The 21,110-nt window shown below is 39.6% G+C and overlaps 1 protein-coding gene across 1 annotated transcript; it reads left to right on the top strand.

Annotated features, from left to right (window-relative positions):
• The first annotated feature begins 17,014 nt into the window (after window positions 1-17,014).
• On the top strand, window positions 17,015-20,395 carry LOC110874267 (zinc finger BED domain-containing protein RICESLEEPER 2-like). The gene is made up of 2 exons (XM_022123053.1): window positions 17,015-17,021; window positions 18,927-20,395. Exon 2 carries the CDS (start codon window positions 18,931-18,933, stop codon window positions 20,230-20,232), a length of 1,302 nt encoding a protein of 433 aa, XP_021978745.1. The 5' UTR covers window positions 17,015-17,021; window positions 18,927-18,930; the 3' UTR covers window positions 20,233-20,395.
• The last annotated feature ends 715 nt before the right edge of the window (window positions 20,396-21,110 follow it).

Below are 21,110 nucleotides of genomic sequence, written 5' to 3'. Positions count from 1 at the left end.
AAGACGGCATTCCAACGACTACGTTGGGTATAACCACGACAGCCGTTACGGAACCCTAGATCAATCGAGCAGAGTATCTAATATGTATCCAGGGGTTATGATACTTACAACGAGGCAGAGCTTCACTAATTAGGGGGGGTATTATACCCGTGTATAATGCCTACACTTTAGAATTGAGAGAAAGAAAATGATTTTGAACGAATTCGAATGAAGATCCGATGGCTTGCTTATATAGTGCTTCACCTGGGTTTTCTCGCGGCCCACGTAAAATAAGGCAAGGCCTTACGCGGCCCGCGTCAACTCTAGTCAACGCGTAGCTGGGCTGGGTCATCGAGTAGGTTTGCCGGGTGTTGGGCTACGTGGCCGCACCGGGCTGCGCCACCTTTTTAGCCTTTCGCGGCCCGCGTAAAGGTTATGGGGTACCTTACGCGGCCCGCCTCAACTTAAATTTTTATGTTTTTAATTATTTTTAATACTATTTAATGTATTTGGGGCCCGTTTTCACGTATGGGGTGTATTTTAGGAAGTGTAGGGTGTCAGGGGTGTTTTTAGGAGTGTTGTTATATTTTGGGTACAACTCCTGGATTATTTAATAAAATATATAGTGCACTCACATTAAGTATAGTGACCCAATTCTACTTTATCCCTACGTCACGAGACAGAACCCCAACGAATTTAGGCAGAGCCTTGATATACGTTACGGGGCCCTACGTCAGTCGGACAGGGTATTAGTGATCAGGGGCTACAATACTTAAAACGGGGCAGGGCTTTGTAGGATTTACGGGTGAATAACTAAAGAAAATGGAGGAAATTATAATAGTAGAGAGGGAATGAAAGGCACGGACATGAAGAATTGAGAGTGTCTATTATACTTTCAACAGAAGCTTAATGTTCACGCAAAAATCATCCACGTATCCCTTAATGCATTAAATTGTAAATTTTAGACTCATCCTACTTGGTCCACGTATACTATGCATTGCACATTCATTTTAAAGTTAGTGTTTGATTATTTTATTATTTTATTTAATATATATATTATAATTAATTTAACTGCTTCACTCATTTGGCGCTTATAACTTCTAAAATATGACGTTTTATAAAATAATAAATATGCCATTAGAACGAGAATAATTTTATCTACATTTTGAACCAAGTTTCATTAAAAATAGAGTAGGTTCAAATATAATATATTTTTATAATTTAATTATTAAATGGTTCCTACGCTTGCCCAAAATACCTCATATTTCCATTGGTCAACTTACCCATGATGCATCCTTTTAATAACATAAGTTTTTATTTAAAAATAAAAATTTTGGGAATGTTACATCCTCCCCACATTGTTTTAAATCTCGTTCTCGAGATTCCCTGAAATATGGATGAATATTTAGTTAGTTTAGTTTCTAGGTATATTCTGGTCTTTATTTTGGAATTTCACTTTACTTTGACCATAACTATTCTCTATGAGATTCTTATTCTTGACTGAAATATGTTTTGTATTATAGCTTCTAGTTACAGGTTTCCTAATGCGTTAATAATCGTAAGGGGAATTCTTATACTTTCGATGGCGTCCCAACTTATAGAGTTCCTGTTGTTTATCTTGTCGCATGAATTACGAGACGGATGATCAAACGAAATAATGTTTGATATCGAAATTATAGACGTATACGGGAGATTCCTAATAAATAAGTCTAAAATTATCATTGACACACTTGTTCGTGATTTATTCATAATTGTCAATCAATATGGTCTTTGGATTTCTTCATAGACATACATGTCTATATAATCATATATTTCACATACGGGTAGTATACATACCATTTATAAGGTCAATGTATTAATAGATTCATATTTCCAAAAACATGTCAGACATCAGGTCATGGTACTATTTTAGGGAATTTCATTATCATAACATATACCCCATCTCACCCGGTCTCGCCAGAGAGGTACCCCCATCTCACCCGGACAAGCTGGAGAGTCTACTACACCATACCCAGTCTTGCCGGAGAGGTAATTATCATTATAATTCCCTTAAATAGGATTTTTCAAATCATGATTTTAAAAGTGCATCATTTATTATGGCTTGCATCAAGAAACAAGGAAATTAGTATTCTCATGATGGATCATATTCTAGAACCGAACAGTACTAATAAACAAGAAATAACAGTGGCCAGGTGTTATTGCTTATTTATCATACAGGCACTGTTCTAGTCATCATCCTCACGGGATACCAATAACCATCACACTTTATCTACGCAAGTAATTGGCTTATCTCAAAGCTTTATACTAAGGCATGTTTCTTAGATTCAAGTCTAAATACTATCCTGGTTGTTACCAGTGAATATCAATATCCTAACTCTTTTATTTAAGCATAGATATTATTATGGTTGTGGCTTTCTTTTGCTTGGAAAAACGGAGTTTTGACAAAATATCGTTGTCTCCATTGACTCTATGGTTTGGTTCAATGTAATGAGTATACTTACAGCTAACTCTATTTATGCATATATAATCTTAGATTCCATTATATGGAATATTTCATTGAGACAGATGACATTTTAAAACATAGTAGGTTTCATGGTTTATAATGACTTCATGTCTTCATATGAATCACCAATGATATTTTCTCTTATATTTATCTTACAGAAGATATTATATTGGGTATATAATCAAGAAATTTTATTGGGTATATGCATATATGTGTATAAAATTTCAAATCTCTAGTTAATATTAAACTTACGGAATATATACATATATATATAAAATAATAACTATACATCCGATGGTACCAATCATCAAGCTTATTTCCATGACTTTATTTTATCCTTTTATAAAAGTAGTATACTGAAATCAATTTCTGTCAGATATAGTAATTTTGGAATTAAAAGTCTATGGAAATAAATTACTCAAATATAAATTTTCCGGACTCATAAGAACAATTTCATTTTTAACTAATGGGTTAAACTATACAAGACTCACTATTTATATTACCTTAATAATTTCTCCTCAAGTAACCATCTATATATTTATTCCAATTATCACATTCCTACATTTTCCTTTATAAGAATCAATTATAATATACCTTTAAGATTGAGAGGCATTATTTATAAAAATATTTGCATATGTGACCCATGACATTGTATTTATGGGTTACCAAGAGATATATATACTATACATAAATTACTTTCTGTAATTGAAAACTTTAGTTATAACAATATATTGGATATATATAAGATTAAATATTAATATATAGTATAAACTTAAAACACATAACATTTTTTTTTTTCAAACCTTGTGTAGCGTACTTCATCCCATACCATCAAAGTATGTCTATTTTATATATTTAGTGTTTTGATTTATGTTAAGATTAATATTTTACTTCGTATATATTCAAGATCTATATTCAAGTATTCAATTAAATAGATCTTTTATAAAATCACGTACCCGACTTTATAAAATTTATTTGTGCCACGGGTACATCACTGATATTTTATTACTACTGTTATTTTATGAGAACCTCCATTATTATTCTTTTAGTATTAAGTCTAACCAATCACAATTCAATCTCATCTCTTTTATTTTCATTATAATCTTCTTAAAGTATGAGAATTTTGAGACTACTTAAGGTAAGTTTAACATCAAATTCATCAACTCAACTCATTTACTAATATTGTATTATTTATCTATTATACATCAGCCAACTGACTCGAATCTTTTTCTTTATAATTTAGGATACACAATTCTATAACTAATATGACTGGTTAATCTTATAATCTTATAATAATTATTCCCAGGCATAAGACCTATTCTGGACATACCATAATATTTAAGATTTGTAGAAATGCTTTCAATGTTTAGTTAGGCCTTTCTACGTAGTCCAACCAACCCAAATCTTAAAAAAAATTTAAATGATTTTTATTTAATCATGACTACCCATCATATATATATATATATATATATATATATATATATATATATATATATATATATATATATATATATATATATATATATATATATATATATATATATATATATGTATTTATTACAACTACAACTGGGGTTCAAAATATACTAGTGATTATGCATCCATAACTTATTTTAGTCTATCTAGGTTATAGGAGTATTATGCTCAACATGCTTTTATGTAAGGTTTATTTTATCTCCTGTCTCTACTAAGTTGTTATCTAACGGGCAAAGTTCCTTTAAAGTTTCTGGCTCATAGGTGACATGGGTGCTGGTACTGGTTTGGCGATTCAACTATTTAATATAAGTTAATATTTACTGCGATAGTGGCTAACATATGGAGATTTACCCATTGTTCATCTAATTCATCTTTCCATGGTAGTTTATTGTCTGTTTCCTGAGTTTGTGTATTTATTTCCTTATTGATTATCACTCCCTTTGGTTGTGACTTCTTTATTTTTTTTATTTTCTCTTGACTTTTTCCAATAATTCTACTTCTTTTCTTAGTGGTAAATGGTTTTTCAGACTGTGCCTTATGAATAAATATTCCTTCATCGGTATCTACTGAGTATCCTGAGGGATTTGATTGAAATGAGGTTCCCTTATCTTTTGGTGAACTATCTAATTGACGATAGATGTCCGAAATTCTTTGTTTACCCATACTGTAGACTAACAAATAGTCAAATAACATAAAACACATAATCACATAAGTTATTTCCTAACACAGAATTTAAACTTAAGTGTCAGCAGAACACTTCTTTGGCTTGAACCAGTGGCATAGCTCTGATACCACCTTCTGTCACAACCCCCGATCCCTTATACAAACACAGGAACGGGCAGCCGCGAGCCAGTTTTGGTGGTATCGTGTATTGTCTAATTTGGCAGCGGAATTTTCATCCGGACCGTAGTTAGGAAATATTTGATCAGAGTAAATTCCACATTTTCATAATATTAAACACATGGGATAAATCCCAAGTTTTCAGTATACACACATTTTCATAGGGATACACCCTATTTTTATTTAAGAAAAAATATCTATTTCTTTTAGATAACTTTATTGCCACGTTAGGGGCTCAGATGTTAAAAGATTCCTTTTTAGGATAAAAGAGTAAAAATGATATAATCACTGGGGCCAAAATCGTAATTTACTCTGTAAAAATAATGTAAAATAGTTAAAACATAGACGATAATATAGTAACTCTACAAAAAAGTAAAAAGAAATAACCACAACCTTGTGTGAACTCCGACAACCATCGAATCAAATCTCCGGCCGCCATAAACACCTCCGATCAACTCTCTCCGGTCATCCTCGCCGGAAAATTCAAACTCATCTCTCTAGTTAAAATATTGTTATCAATGTTTCAGTTTGTTGTTGAATTGATATTGAAATCTAGAATATTTTAAGCTGTTTCTGTGCTTACCGGCCGGAGTTGTGTACCATTTCGGTTCGGTTATCCATAAACCGATCAAAACCGAAACCGAATCGATAGTTTAAAACCCTAATTTGCTTGTTACATTTTTCGATAAAACACTGTTCGGCTGCCCTATAAGTAAAATCGTATGCTATATCAAATCTTCATCTATAATCATCTGAGCAAAACTTCATCTACGATTCGGTCGGATTGCCGGACACTAATGTTACGAACCGAATCGTAATCAAATGATCAAAAGAAAATAGATAAGAACTTGAGAGAAAACAAGAGTTTTGGAAGTGACTAATTCATTTCTTCATTCATAATAAAACAATAAACATACTTGTCTTCTTTTATAGGATTACAAAAGCAAGGAAACGAACTAGAACATGATTGAAAAATAACTACCCATTACCCTAATATTGCTAAACATAAGGAAACAAAGATGGTGTATGGTGTACGTGGGTGTGGTTGCATGAGGCACGTATCATTCCGGCGCCCTTGAAAACGTCCTTGTCCACAAGGACGGAATCCAGACGATGCTTAGCGAATTTCTACGGTGGCCGCCACTCGGTTCTTCCGGCGACGCTTGGAGAAGCCTTAACGGAACGCCATGGTGGGCGCCACTTACGTTTATGGCCTCCACTTTTTGATACCTGTTTCTCGTGACTTTCTTAAATTATATTAAAAGGCTCTTCAAATACAACCAAATACATCAACAACTTTGAAGCTTTTAGAACACTGTCGTCCACTTGTGTAAAATGGTTACATATTGAGTAGCCACAAGACTTCAACAATTGCTCCGAATCATACCTGCTGATCTCCCACACTCTATTGTCCATAAATGATATAGTTACATTTAAGGAAGAATATGGGGCTTGTGTGGTAGCATAAGCCGACGGTGGTGCGGCTTTCAGACCAGATGGTGCGGGTAGTGATGCTCGAAACAAGGATGGTTTCGGTGCGGCATTAGGTTGGCCGAAGGTGGTGAATTTTGGGGTTGATATGGGTGTTGATCGTCACACCCCAACCGATGGCGGAATCATCGGGGCGCGGCACTAGGCGAATCAGATTGCTCAAGAGAATCCATAACAACTATGTTGCGATAATATCTATTACATTTGTCATCCCATACTAACAAACAATACAATCACATAAGTTATCATAGATTTTTTGTCCTCTCAAACAATTCAAATCCGTCAACTTAGCATTTAGGTGTGTTTCTAGAGCTTGATTTGATGTAGACTTTGACTAATCCTGCAACATACGTTAAAATATTGTCAATACAAAAGTATTGGCGAGTATACAGGTTTGATATGTGATAGTATAATAGATTAAAAGTGCTGCGAAATCCCATGTGCATAAACGTAACACACGACATATATACTCACAAAACTGATACTACCACCTAAGTCCTCGATGCTCGACTCTTCGATGGCATAACTAGACCCCGTCGGGCGCAATAGTACTATACTAGTCTGGGTGGGACGTCACGAGTATAAGTCCTAGCATACATGCAACTAGCATCACGTATATCTATGCAACAGTTATTCGCAAGTGATAGATTGACAATTTGAATCATTCGTTTGATAAGTTCGATTTATAAGGAACGTATGTTACACCCAAAATTCGTTAAAAGGGGTCAAGTATACTCACACTGCGTATTCGGTTGGATTGACGGGATGGTGCCTGAGAATGTCCTGATTTCAGACTAATCACATGAGTATTGGATTACGCGTTAAACGGTATCGATTTACGTGAAATTGGATGAAAAATTGAACTGAGCTGGCCCATTCGGATGGACCGCTCGATCGAGTGGGCCGTTCGATCGAGTGGGCCGTTCTAACGGCTGGGAATCACCCCGTTTCATCAGAACTGGCCGTTCTTGACGGTTTTTCCGTGTTTAACCCGAAATTGGTCGTCTCCTCGGTAGGAATCAGATCCTCGACCAACACGACACTAAGAATGAGTAGAAGGTCGGCCTAAGCTCTGTTTCTACCGTTTTTGTGTATAGATCTGATGTGAAAACCTTGATTATTCTTATGGAGTTTCTTAGATCTGAGTTGTTCTTGGTGGAATGAGGCCACATTTGAAGTTCATAAGAACTTCATGATGACATCACTCTAGAACATCTCAAATCCGTAACTTCTTGATTGGAAAACATAGATTTGGACGAGATTCATGAAGAATCGCATGGAAACCATTCGGATCTGAGTTGTTCTTCATGGGACGACATCACCTTTGAAGAACTCCATGGTGACATCACCCTAGAACACTCCGAATCCGTTGATTTCACGGTTAAAAGTCGGATTTTGAAAGATAGAAAGATGAAGGATTGCATTTAGATCAAGGAAGTACAAGATTTGAGTTGAAAACTTACAAGAATCGCGAGGAATCGGAAGATTAAGGGGCTGGAATGTCTTGGTCGAGTAACAGCAGCAACAACAAGTGTTTGAGGATCATAGAGGGGTATTTATAGGCATGGGAGGAGGAAAAAGGAGGAAAGGTGGGCCGGATCGGCTGGCCCGTTCGGTCGGCCGGCCTGTCCGATCGGACGGCCCAGCCGATCGGCCGGTCCGTTCGATCAGATGGGCCCAGCCGATTGGCTGTCTGCCCGATCGGCTGACCCAGCCGATCGGTTGGCCCATTCGATCGGGCGGCCCAGCCGATCGGCTTGACTGGCCCAGCCGTTTGGCTGGCCCGTCCGTACGGAAGCCCTGGGTCCCCGTTTTTGGCGCGATTTCGACTGTTTGGGCCGTATTTTCATATATTTATATAATTATTTAATTATTTATTATAATTAATCACAAAAGGGCCGTATATACGTATCTATATATCCAATATTCGGTGCGATGATCGAGTTACGCGTGCCTTCAAGTGCGTTCTTTGATGTGATGTGCCACAATGATTATCGGGGCACTACTTGCTCGTGTTGCCGTCTTCGTCATGATGGCTGGAGACATGGTACTCACCCGATAGTCTTTGTTAGCGTTGCTTGTTTACGTTTTGACGCCTCACGGTTATCGAGGAGGGTAGATTAAGCCCTCACTCAACATCATCGTGAGTGTTATGATTTATTGAAAATAGGTTTGAAATAGCGATAGAATATGCGTAATTATTCAATTATACTTCGATTTAGCGATAGATCTGATATAGTTACATTATGATCCGAATCTCTGGTGCTAGGCGTAACGAGTGTATCGAGTAGTAACAACGCACGAAGGTGCGGGTTGTTACAATCTCCCCTGCTTTAGGAAATTTCGTCCCGAAATTAATCCACTAGTGGGGTCGTAAGAGTTGATGCGAATGAGAGTAGCGATTAAAAGCGTCTAGGTAAGCGAGCGATCGATTAGGATTCGGCGAGCGAGAGCGGTGAGAAGGTACGATTCGAATAACCAAAAGCGATGCCACACACAAAAGTGATTCCATAAAGTTTTTAAGCTTACCAATAATCGATTAATCTTTGAAGATATTTAGGAAAACCCCTCATGGCGCGGCGCTAACTGCATCGTTGTCCACACTAGCGCTATGGGGAGGGTTCTCGTTAGTTTGATAACAGATTTTGAGTTATACATTGTAAAAGAATTTGGCGGCAAAATAAGTTTTAAGAAAATTTTCCTGCAATGTGAGTTCGAGCTGAAACTTGATTGTAGAACCAACGTTTTCGGAAGGATTTCTTTTTATTATTGCAAAAGGTTTAAGGGAAAACTAGATTTATGAAACTTCCATTGGGCACGGAGCTAAACTGATTCGATGTTTCCTCCATGTTTAAGGAAATTTCACTTGTCCAACGGTTTTAACAAAATTTTATAAAAAAATCGGTTTTCTTTAACAGTACAGAAAAATAATTTACATCGAGCCCCACGTGGCACTTTCCCACGAAAGTTTGTTAATATGATTAAAACACTTATATATAGGAAGTACCAGCGGCATATCCACCATGTTTTACCCATATTACCTCTGTTTCGTAAGGCGGTGTCACGCGTGCCGATAAGACACAGATAGAATTTCGATCCCTCGGTCCAAGCGATAGGGTGCTAGACCGAGTCTTGAATAGAAGTGAGTTGGATGCAAACCAAGCATAGATAGCGAGTGCGAGTAGTTCGATCATACGAAACATTGATATGGTACACTGGGTTAGACGACGGTTGATAAGTGATGGCGAAAGACGCGAGTTTGATCCGACTAGATGCGATTTCGATTCGTTCCACATAAAACCTACATGGCATGTTTCCATGAGAGTGGCTAATATAGAAAACACCACGTTTCCCATGTTAGTTTTATCCCGTGAAGCGATGTCATGTACTCTAATTCTACACAACTGCGATGAATTCCAAGCGATAGCCGAATATTGATAGGCAATAGACCCTAATAGATGATAAGTGACGATCGTTGCGTTGCGAGAGACTTTGAGTTGAATACACCACAACAGTAACCTTCATGAGTTCCTTCAGCTCGTCCCAAGAGAGGGCGTAAGCTGCGGAGATCCCACGTTTGTTGCGTTCGGCGGTCCACCAGTCGAGTGCTCGTGATTGAAATACCCCGGTAGCACAAGTAGTACGGAAACCATCGGGACACCCACTTTGTCGAAGGGTGACTTCGATAGAATCAAACCACTGGAGCAGTTGGGTCGCACCTCCTTCACCTGTGAATTTCATCGGGTCACATGCTTTGAAGTGTTTGTAGACGAAAGTAGACTGTGGCGATTCCGTCTTAGAGTCCTTCGTGGCTCGAGAGTTATTGAGAGAGTGCACTTGAGCAACAATTTGAGGAATGAGCTTGACCACTTCCTTGGTCACAATCGAGGCAATCCTCTTATCGGCGCTTTGTTTGGCTCTTCTCTTAGCTATTCGTCTCGAGACAGAGTTGTTGGAAGGCATCTAGATAGAGAGAGATTTGGAATGAGATTCGATCATAATGATTTCGAGTTTATGATGCGATTGAGCGCGGTCGAAACTTGTAATGTGCAATATAAATAGACTTCACATAGGAGCCACATAGGAGACACGAACTTCCTAGATTTTCACACAATGTCCTGATTGTACTTAGACATAGATAGTTGTAGTTCATACTTATACACACATATATTTGGTTTAGAATGCGCGAGGACGCGTTAAGGGAGGGATTGCGAGAGAAATCGGACAATTAGACATTAGTTTTGTTGCGATCATTCGGTCTTTGTTTTGGATTGCGATGGCTGTGCAAGTTGTGCTTTGTAAAACAGAGGGCGAAAACTGATAATCACAATCAAACACATAAAACGTAACTGAGGTCATCAAATCGTAAAATCCGGCGAGTTGTAGGCTTAGTAAGATACTCGGAGTGCCTCGGGTGTTTAGGCGTTGACTACCCAAGGTAACTCAATCACACCCAACAAGTTCGTGCACGCGCGTTGACTCTGGAGGTTTATGTTTCCACTGGGATGCAGCTCATGGCATTCATCCTCCAAGTCGCCGCGTGGCTCGAGTCATTGTGATGGTCGAGTCCCTGGTGAGAGCTTTTGAAAAATATTTTAGGGAGTGGAACGGTTCATTAAGGTACGGGTTTCACCCCTGACTTAACAGTTTCGTCCCCAATCTGTGGTTACGCTCATCGAATGAATCCGAGAGCTTCACTAGAATTTCGAAAGGGAGGCTTTCGTCGAGGTATGGATGTCACTCCTGACTTAACGAAAGATCCTCGTGCTAGAAGAATGCGCTGAGTGAGCAATCCTATCGAGAGTTACTGGTTTTCACACCTGGTCTCGACTGGCTCGCTCGGTTGTGAGATGCGAGTATTTTCGAAAACATGTGTATTATGTCTGCCTTAGGAAAGGCTAGTAGTAATTCAGCCTTAGGAAAGGCTTCTTCGTGTGAAGTTGTAGTATGCGGGGTTCACACAAAGTCATAGTTTTTGAAATTTTGATCAGAAGCATCAGGTAGGCGCAATACAAACCCTACTGGGTTCGTACGAGGCAGCCTGTGGGTGCTTAGACTATAGACTAGGTCATTCTTTAAGACGTCGACCCGGACTAGGTCGAGTCTTGCCTAATTCCCTATAGTTATGGCTCTGATACCAATCTATCACACCCCAACCGATGGCGGAATCATCGGGGCGCGGCACTAGGCGAATCAGATTGCTCAAGAGAATCCATAACAACTATGTTGCGATAATATCTATTACATTTGTCATCCCATACTAACAAACAATACAATCACATAAGTTATCATAGATTTCTTGTCCTCTCAAACAATTCAAATCCGTCAACTTAGCATTTAGGTGTGTTTCTAGACTTCCTAGCTTGATTTGATGTAGACTTCGACTAATCCTGCAACATACGTTAAAATATTGTCAATACAAAAGTATTGGCGAGTATACAGGTTTGATATGTGATAGTATAATAGATTAAAAGTGCTGCGAAATCCCATGTGCATAAACGTAACACACGACATATATACTCACAAAACTGATACTACCAGCTAAGTCCTCGATGCTCGACTCTTCGATGGCATAACTAGACCCCGTCGGGCGCAATAGTACTATACTAGTCTAGGTGGGACGTCACGAGTATAAGTCCTAGCATACATGCAACTAGCATCACGTATATCTATGCAACAGTTATTCCCAAGTGATAGATTGACAATTTGAATCATTCGTTTGATAAGTTCGATTTATAAGGAACGTATGTTACACCCAAAATTCGATAAAAGGGGTCAAGTATACTCACAGTGCGTATTCGGTTGGATTGACGGGATGGTGCCTGAGAATGTCCTGATTTCAGACTAATCACATGAGTATTGGATTACGCGTTAAACGGTATCGATCTACGTGAAATTGGATGAAAAATTGAACTGAGCTGGCCCATTCGGATGGACCGCTCGATCGAGTGGGCTGCTCGATCGAGTGGGCCGTTCGATCGAGTGGGCCGTTCGATTGGCTGGGCCGCTCGGTCGACTGGGCCGCTTGATAGAGTGGGCCGTTCGATCGAGTGGGCCGTTCGATCGGCTGGGCCGCTCGGTCGACAGGGCCGCTCGATCGACTGGGCCGCTCGATCGGCCAGCCTGTCCAGCTGTTTTTGATGATTTTCGAGTGTTTTTGGTCGAGACGTCATGGTGACGTGTTGAACAACTGAAATCCCATCAATTCCGACCTGTTCTAACGGCCGGGAATCACCCTGTTTCATCAGAACTGGCCGTTCTTGACGGTTTTTCCGTGTTTAACCCGAAATTGGTCGTCTCCTAGGTAGGAATCAGATCCTCGACCAACACGACACTAAGAATGAGTAGAAGGTCAGCCTAAGCTCTGTTTCTACCGTTTTTGTGTATAGATCTGATGTGAAAACCTTGATTATTCTTATGGAGTTTCTTAGATCTGAGTTGTTCTAGGTGGAATGAGGCCACATTTGAAGTTCATAAGAACTTCATGATGACATCACTCTAGAACATCTCAAATCCGTAACTTCTTGATTGGAAAACATAGATTTGGACGAGATTCATGAAGAATCGCATGGAAACCATTCGGATCTGAGTTGTTCTTCATGGGATGACATCACCTTTGAAGAACTCCATGGTGACATCACCCTAGAACACTCCGAATCCGTTGATTTCACGGTTAAAAGTCGGATTTTGAAAGATAGAAAGATGAAGGATTGCATTTAGATCATGGAAGTACAAGATTTGAGTTGAAAACTTACAAGAATCGCGAGGAATCGGAAGATTAAGGGGCTGGAACGTCTTGGTCGAGTAACAGCAGCAACAACAAGTGTTTGAGGGTCATAGAGGGGTATTTATAGGCAAGGGAGGAGGAAAAAGGAGGAAAGGTGGGCCGGATCGGCAGGCCCGTTCGGTCGGCCGGCCCAGCCGATCGGCTGGCCTGTCCGATCGGACGGCCCAGCCGATCGACCGGTTCGTTCGATCAGATGGGCCCAGCCGATTGGCTGTCTGTCCGATCGGCCGGCCCAGCCGATCGGATTGCCGGACACTAATGTTACGAACCGAATCGTAATCAAATGATCAAAAGAAAATAGATAAGAACTTGAGAGAAAACAAGAGTTTTGGAAGTGACTAATTCATTTCTTCATTCATAATAAAACAATAAACATACTTGTCTTCTTTTATAGGATTACAAAAGCAAGGAAACGAACTAGAACATGATTGAAAAATAACTACCCATTACCCTAATATTGCTAAACATAAGGAAACAAAGATGGTGTATGGTGTACGTGGGTGTGGTTGCATGAGGCACGTATCATTCCGGCGCCCTTGAAAACGTCCTTGTCCTCAAGGACGGAATCCAGACGATGCTTAGCGAATTTCCACGGTGGCCGCCACTCGGTTCTTCCGGCGTCGCTTGGAGAAGCCTTAACGGAACGCCATGGTGGGCGCCACTTACGTTTATGGGCTCCACTTTTTGATACCCGTTTCTCGTGACTTTCTTAAATTATACTAAAAGGCTCTTCAAATACAACCAAATACATCAACAACTTTGAAGCTTTTAGAACACTATCATCCACTTGTGTAAAATGGTTACATATTGAGTAGCCACAAGACTTCAACAATTGCTCCGAATCATACATGCTGATCTCCCACGCTCTATTGTCCATAAATGATATAGTTACATTTAAGGAAGAATATGGGGCTTGTGTGGTAGCATAAGCCGACGGTGGTGCGGCTTTCGGACCAGATGGTGCGGGTAGTGATACTCGAAGCAAGGATGGTTTCGGTGCGGCATTAGGTTGGCCGAAGGTGGTGAATTTTGGGGTTGATATGGGTGTTGATCGTCACACCCCAACCGATGGCGGAATCATCGGGGCGCGGCACTAGGCGAATCAGATTGCTCAAGAGAATCCATAACAACTATGTTGCGATAATATCTATTACATTTGTCATCTCATACTAACAAACAATACAATCACATAAGTTATCATAGATTTCTTGTCCTCTCAAACAATTCAAATCCGTCAACTTAGCATTTAGGTGTGTTTCTAGACTTCCTAGCTTGATTTGATGTAGACTTCTAATCCTGCAACATACATTAAAATATTGTCAATACAAAAGTATTGGCGAGTATACAGGTTTGATATGTGATAGTATAATAGATTAAAAGTGCTGCGAAATCCCATGTGCATAAACGTAACACACGACATATATACTCACAAAACTGATACTAACAGCTAAGTCCTCGATGCTCGACTCTTCGATGGCATAACTAGACCCCGTCGGGCGCAATAGTACTATACTAGTCTGGGTGGGACGTCACGAGTATAAGTCCTAGCATACATGCAACTAGCATCACGTATATCTATGCAACAGTTATTCGCAAGTGATAGATTGACAATTTGAATCATTCGTTTGATAAGTTCGATTTATAAGGAACGTATGTTACACCCAAAATTCGTTAAAAGGGGTCAAGTATACTCACAGTGCGTATTCGGTTGGATTAACGGGATGGTGCCTGAGAATGTCCTGATTTCAGACTAATCACATGAGTATTGGATTACGCATTAAACGGTATCGATCTACGTGAAATTGGATGAAAAATTGAACTGAGCTGGCCCATTCGGATGGATCGCTCGATCGAGTGGGCCGTTCGATCGAGTGGGCCGTTCGATCGGCTGGTCCAGCTGATCGGCTGGGCCACTCGGTCGACTGGGCCGCTCGATCGGCCAGCCTGTCCAGCTGTTTTTGATGATTTTCGAGTATTTTTGGTCGAGACGTCGTGGTGACGTGTTGAACAACTGAAATCCCATCAATTCCGACCTGTTCTAACGGCCGGGAATCACCCCGTTTCATCAGAACTGGCCGTTCTTGACGGTATTTCCGTGTTTAACCCGAAATTGGTCGTCTCCTCTGTAGGAATCAGATCCTCGACCAACACGACACTAAGAATGAGTAGAAGGTCGGCCTAAGCTCTGTTTCTACCGTTTTTGTGTATAGATCTGATGTGAAAACCTTGATTATTCTTATGGAGTTTCTTAGATCTGAGTTGTTCTTGGTGGAATGAGGCCACATTTGAAGTTCATAAGAACTTCATGATGACATCACTCTAGAACATCTCAAATCCGTAACTTCTTGATTGGAAAACATAGATTTGGACGAGATTCATGAAGAATCGTATGGAAACCATTCGGATCTGAGTTGTTCTTCATGGGATGACATCACCTTTGAAGAACTCCATGGTGACATCACCCTAGAACACTCCGAATCCGTTGATTTCACGGTTAAAAGTCGGATTTTGAAAGATAGAAAGATGAAGGATTGCATTTAGATCATGGAAGTACAAGATTTGAGTTGAAAACTTACAAGAATCGCGAGGAATCGGAAGATTAAGGGGCTGGAATGTCTTGCTCGAGTAACAGCAGCAACAACAAGTGTTTGAGGGTCATAGAGGGGTATTTATAGGCAAGGGAGGAGGAAAAAGGAGGAAAGGTGGGCCGGATCGGCTGGCCCGTTCGGTCGGCCGGCCCAGCCAATCGGCTGGCCTGTCCGATCGGACGGCCCAGCCGATCGGCCGGTCCGTTCGATCAGATGGGCCCAGCCGATTGGCTGTCTGTCCGATCGGCCGACCCAGCCGATCGGGTGGCCCATTCGATCGGGCGGCCCAGCCGATCGGCTGGCCCGTCCGATCGACTGGCCCAGCCGTTTGGCTGGCCCGTCCGTACGGAAGCCCTGGGTCCCCGTTTTTGGCGCGATTTCGACTGTTTGGGCCGTATTTTCATATATTTATATAATTATTTAATTATTTATTATAATTAATCACAAAAGGGCCGTATATACGTATCTATATATCCAATATTCGGTGCGATGATCGAGTTACGCGTGCCTTCGAGTGCGTTCTTCGATGTGATGTGCCAAATTGATTATCGGGGCACTACTTGCTCGTGTTGCCGTCATCGTCATGATGGCTGGAGACATGGTACTCACCCGATAGTCTTTGTTAGCGTTGCTTGTTTACGTTTTGACGCCTCACGGTTATCGAGGAGGGTAGATTAAGCCCTCACTCAACATCATCGTGAGTGTTATGATTTATTGAAAATAGGTTTGAAATAGCGATAGAATATGCGTAATTATTCAATTATACTTCGATTTAACGATAGATCTGATATAGTTACATTATGATCCGAATCTCTGGTGCTAGGCGTAACGGGTGTATCGAGTAGTAACAACGCACGAAGGTGCGGGTTGTTACATTGATGGTGGTGATGGTAAGGCGGCAGCGGGTGATAGGGCCTGAGGTATGTTGGCGGAAACTTGTGGTTGTAGCCGAGGTCGGTTTTTGAGAATATCGATCATCCGAGCAATACTTGACTCGATTCGATCGAACAACTCGTGTTTGGATAGAGTTTGAGCAGCCATAGGTCCGAAGGGGGATCACGGCGGCTCTGATACCAATTGTTACGAACCGAATCGTAATCAAATGATCTAAAGAAAATAGATAAGAACTTGAGAGAAAACAAGAGTTTTAGAAGTGACTAATTCATTTCTTCATTCATAATAAAACAATAAACATACTTGTCTTCTTTTATAGGATTTCAAAAGCAAGGAAACGAACTAGAACATGATTGAAAAATAACTACCCATTACCCTAATATTGCTAAACATAAGGAAACAAAGATGGTGTATGGTGTACGTGGGTGTGGTTGCATGAGGCACGTATCAACTAAACCCTAAGGTCATACACCGATCTCTTCTAATACTTCACTTTTGTTTTCAGTTGACGCATGTGAAGAAATTTAGGCTAAAATCACCATAAGTACCGTTCATAATCTGCATTTTGTGTTTTGTCATTTGCAATTTGTACAAATTCATTCATATGTTTGGTTTAGGTTTTTTATGTTAAGAACAAATAGGTGTTCTTATTTTTGCGTTTCTTATTGAGCTCTTTGTTCTTGTCTTGACTGGTTGGAACACCGGTTCGGTCTCGATTTGGTCCAGGTTGAGTTCAGTAAAACCCATTTAAGACCGAGATCGAACTGGTTACCCAGTTTAAAACCCTAATAGGCTCTTTATATAAGTGTGCATTGGTTCCGTGTGGATTTGGTCCGGGTCAAATCCAGTAAAACTTGATTTGACTAAGACCGAGACCTACTTGACCAAGACCGAGACCAAACTGGTTACCAGGTTAAAACTTTAATGGGCTCTTTATATTAGGTGTACACTGGTCTGGTCTCGAATCTCGATTTGGTCCGGGTCATATCTAGTAAAACTTGATGAAGACCTTGTTACCCAGTAAAACATGAGTAAAACCGACACCAAAACCTTAATGGGCTCTTTGTATAGGTATAAACTGGTCCGTCTTGATTAGGTTCGGGTTGAATCCAGTAAAACCCGGTTGTGACCTGACCGCTCACCGCTCACTGCACGGTAACACCGCCGCCAACCCCACAATTTATGCGGTAAACTCGTTTGGCCGAGGAGGAGTCACCGAATGCGCATTGTCCCATTTTTTACCGTTGGAAACCTTCAACGGCTATATGGGGAGTGGAGAGGGAAGTTGACATGGTAGAGTATGATTGGCTGGGGTGGATAAGGGACTACTCCTCTTGAGTGAAGCGCCCCGTACACCCTAAGATTTATAACTTATTGAGCTCTCCCTCTGTGCTTTTGGTAGCATAAGGCGTGTTTTTTAAAAGCACACCCGATGCGCAATTTCTTGGCACTGAGGCTCACACCTCATGTATTTCTCATATTTTTGTGCAGCAGGTTGTTGTAGAACAAGCTTTTCAGGTTGTATATGTATGTAATTTCCATATTAAAATTAAAACATATATGAAGCTTAGTTGTCTCTAAATATTGGGTATATGATGCTAGAAACCTATTGGAAATATATAAAAAGTCAGGGCCGGCTCAAAATTTTCTAAATTTTTCTAGGCCTAAAGCGAATAGCAAAATTGGGGCCCTTTTTGTAAACGAAAAAAATTGTTGTGGATCCTGTTATTCATATATCATCTTTGTATACGCGTAATTATAGATCATAAACCTCAATGTTAACAATCTTAAAACCAAAATTACCAACATATAATATATTTTCTTAGAATTTGAGGCCCTAGGAAAATGGAGGCCTAAAGCTCTTGCTTTATTTCACTCCCCCTTGAGCCGGCCCTGTAAAAAGTTAAATAATTATTTGCGCCTCGAGGTACAGTGCGCTTTTTCGCTTGGCACTTCGCGCTTTGGTTTCAGACCCTGTCGCTTTTGTGCGTTTCTCGCCTTTTTAAAACCAAGAATGGGCGCTTTATATTGGCTGTTCATCGAACTTTAAAGTAATATATTGATATTGTAACCGTAATTTTGGTCTTCACTTTGTTTCTCAATTGAGATATGCCATAAAAATAGGACCTAAAAATTGTATGTTTGTTGATATGCTATTTTGTTTGTGTTTATCATCTGCATTCGTATTTTTTGTGCTATTCGTATTCAAATTATACTAAATGCTTCGTTGTTTTACATCTAATGAAGATCAGTAACACCGTAGTTTATGTTCATGTGTGAATTCTTGATATATAAACCAACTGAAAATACTCATAGCTTTAGAGTGTGCAAATTAAACTTCAATGCGTATTTGTTCTGTTTATTATAGCAAGATGGAGTCGCAAAAGAAAAGAAAAGCGAAATCTTTAATTTGTGAGTACTTCAAAAGAATGAACGTCGACGACGCGAAAACAAAAGACAAGTGCAACCACTGCTCTCAAGCGTGTGACAAAGACGGGAACGTTAACGAAACATCAATGAAACAACACTCAACAGTGTGCACGCAAAACCCGAAAAATCTACCAAATAATTCAGAAGACGAAAGAAAAAGAAAAGCGTTAGCGGAAATGATAATACTCGACAAGCTTCCGCTCTCATCTGTTCAAACCGTGTCATTTAAAAAGCTTATGCAATCTCTGTGCCCCGAATTTACCATTCCTTCACCGTCGACAATAGCACGTGATTGTTGCGAGTATTATTTGGAGAAAAAGAAGAAGTTAAAAAAGTTGTTTACGGAAAATAAACGAGTTTGTGTTACCGTTGATATGTGGACGTCAGAAGAAGGGCTTGATTATATGTGTTTAACCGCGCAGTTTATTGACCATGATTGGATTTTGCATAATAAAATGATCAACTTCAAACTTGTAGATAGTGATGACGGTGAAGAGATGGGAAGTACGATTATCGAGTGTTTGAAAGAATGGGGAATCGAGAACGTGTTGACGATAACTATCGGTAACGCATCGTCTAGTGACGATGCAATTTCGTTTCTGAAGAGTAAGTTGCCGAACTTATTTTCCGACTGTAAATACCTTCATATCAAGTGTATGACACACATTATCAATTTGGTTGTGAAAGCGGGATTCAAATCACAAAACGATACAATTGAGCGTATTCGGAGCGCGGTTAGATACATAAGCGTCTCTCCCGACGGGCTCGATACGTTCAAATCTTGCGTTGTGGGGAAAAAAGTCGAGTCGGAAACGTTTTTATGTCTCGATTGGCCTGACAGATGGAACACTACATCCGATATGTTGAAAAGGGCATCGGAATTCGGAAAGGCGTTTGAGTTATTCAAAACTAAAGATCCGGATTTCAAACGTTATTTACACAATTTAAAAGACGATGTCCCAAGTCGTACCGATTGGATTTACGCAAGAAAGTTTGCGTCGTTACTATATTTCTTTAAACGCAAAACTATGCAGATGTCGAGTACGACATATGTAGTAGCCCATCAGTTTTTTAGCGAAGTTATGGATATCGATGCACACTTGCATGAATTGAATAATGAAACGGACTCGCAAGCTTATGGCGAATACAATGCGAGAAATGTTCGATCGGTATTGGGGAGATCAAAAGAAAAGCTGTATCTTGTTGTATTTTGCGGTTATATTGGACCCGCGTATGAAGGTTGAGATAATCAAGTACGGTTTTACGAAAATATGTAACTTGAAAAAAGAGCCGAATAGCGAACAAGAAGTTGTGGATAAGATGGTTGAAGATATGGTTAAAGATGTCGTGAATGAATTCGGATTATTGTTTAATGAATATGAGTCGATGTACCAAACAACGAATTCCGATACTGCAAAAATACCTTAACTATGCGACTGTACAATATAATCAAGAGTTTGATATATTGCAATGGTGGAAACTGAATGCTTCAAGGTATCCAACTTTATCCAGAATGGCGAAAGGTATTACGCTTTCATGATAAGTATTTTATTATTTTAATTAGTTATAAGTTTTTTATTTCTAATGTATGTTATGTTTTTAGATATTTTGGCAATTCCGCTTTCAACTGCTGCTACAGAGTCGGCTTTCAGTACGGATAGACGGATGTTGGAACCGGGTAGAAGTTGTTTACCCGCTTATCTCATTGAAGCGTTAATCTGTACACATGACTGGATTCGAAGCTCGAGGAAAGATGTTATCAACGAAGATTTAGCTACTTCGATTCTGGATGATTTTTGAGAAAGGTAATTTCGTATTGTTATGTAATTCATCTATGTTTTATTATATATCTAATCAGTATCTTTTTCGTAGATGTTTCTTAACAACGTGGATGTGGATCAAGGTTTGTTTCGCGTGTTATGATGATATTTTTTGTTGAATGGTTGGCTTTTTGATGCAGTTTTATAAACGGTTTCATTCATGCAACTTGGTTGAATGTTTGGATTATTAAGTTTTAATGTTTTTTTAGTTTACTGTATTGAATCTATCAAGTAATTATGGATCAGGATTATTACTGGTTGATTTTACAATATTGGGTTATTATGACTTGTTTTAAGAAAAC

The sequence above is a fragment of the Helianthus annuus genome, chromosome 9 (assembly GCF_002127325.2).
Source record: "Helianthus annuus cultivar XRQ/B chromosome 9, HanXRQr2.0-SUNRISE, whole genome shotgun sequence".
NCBI lineage: Eukaryota > Viridiplantae > Streptophyta > Magnoliopsida > Asterales > Asteraceae > Helianthus > Helianthus annuus.
The sequence above is the reverse complement of the archived record's forward strand: the minus strand, read 5'-3'. Positions and strand labels throughout refer to the sequence as shown.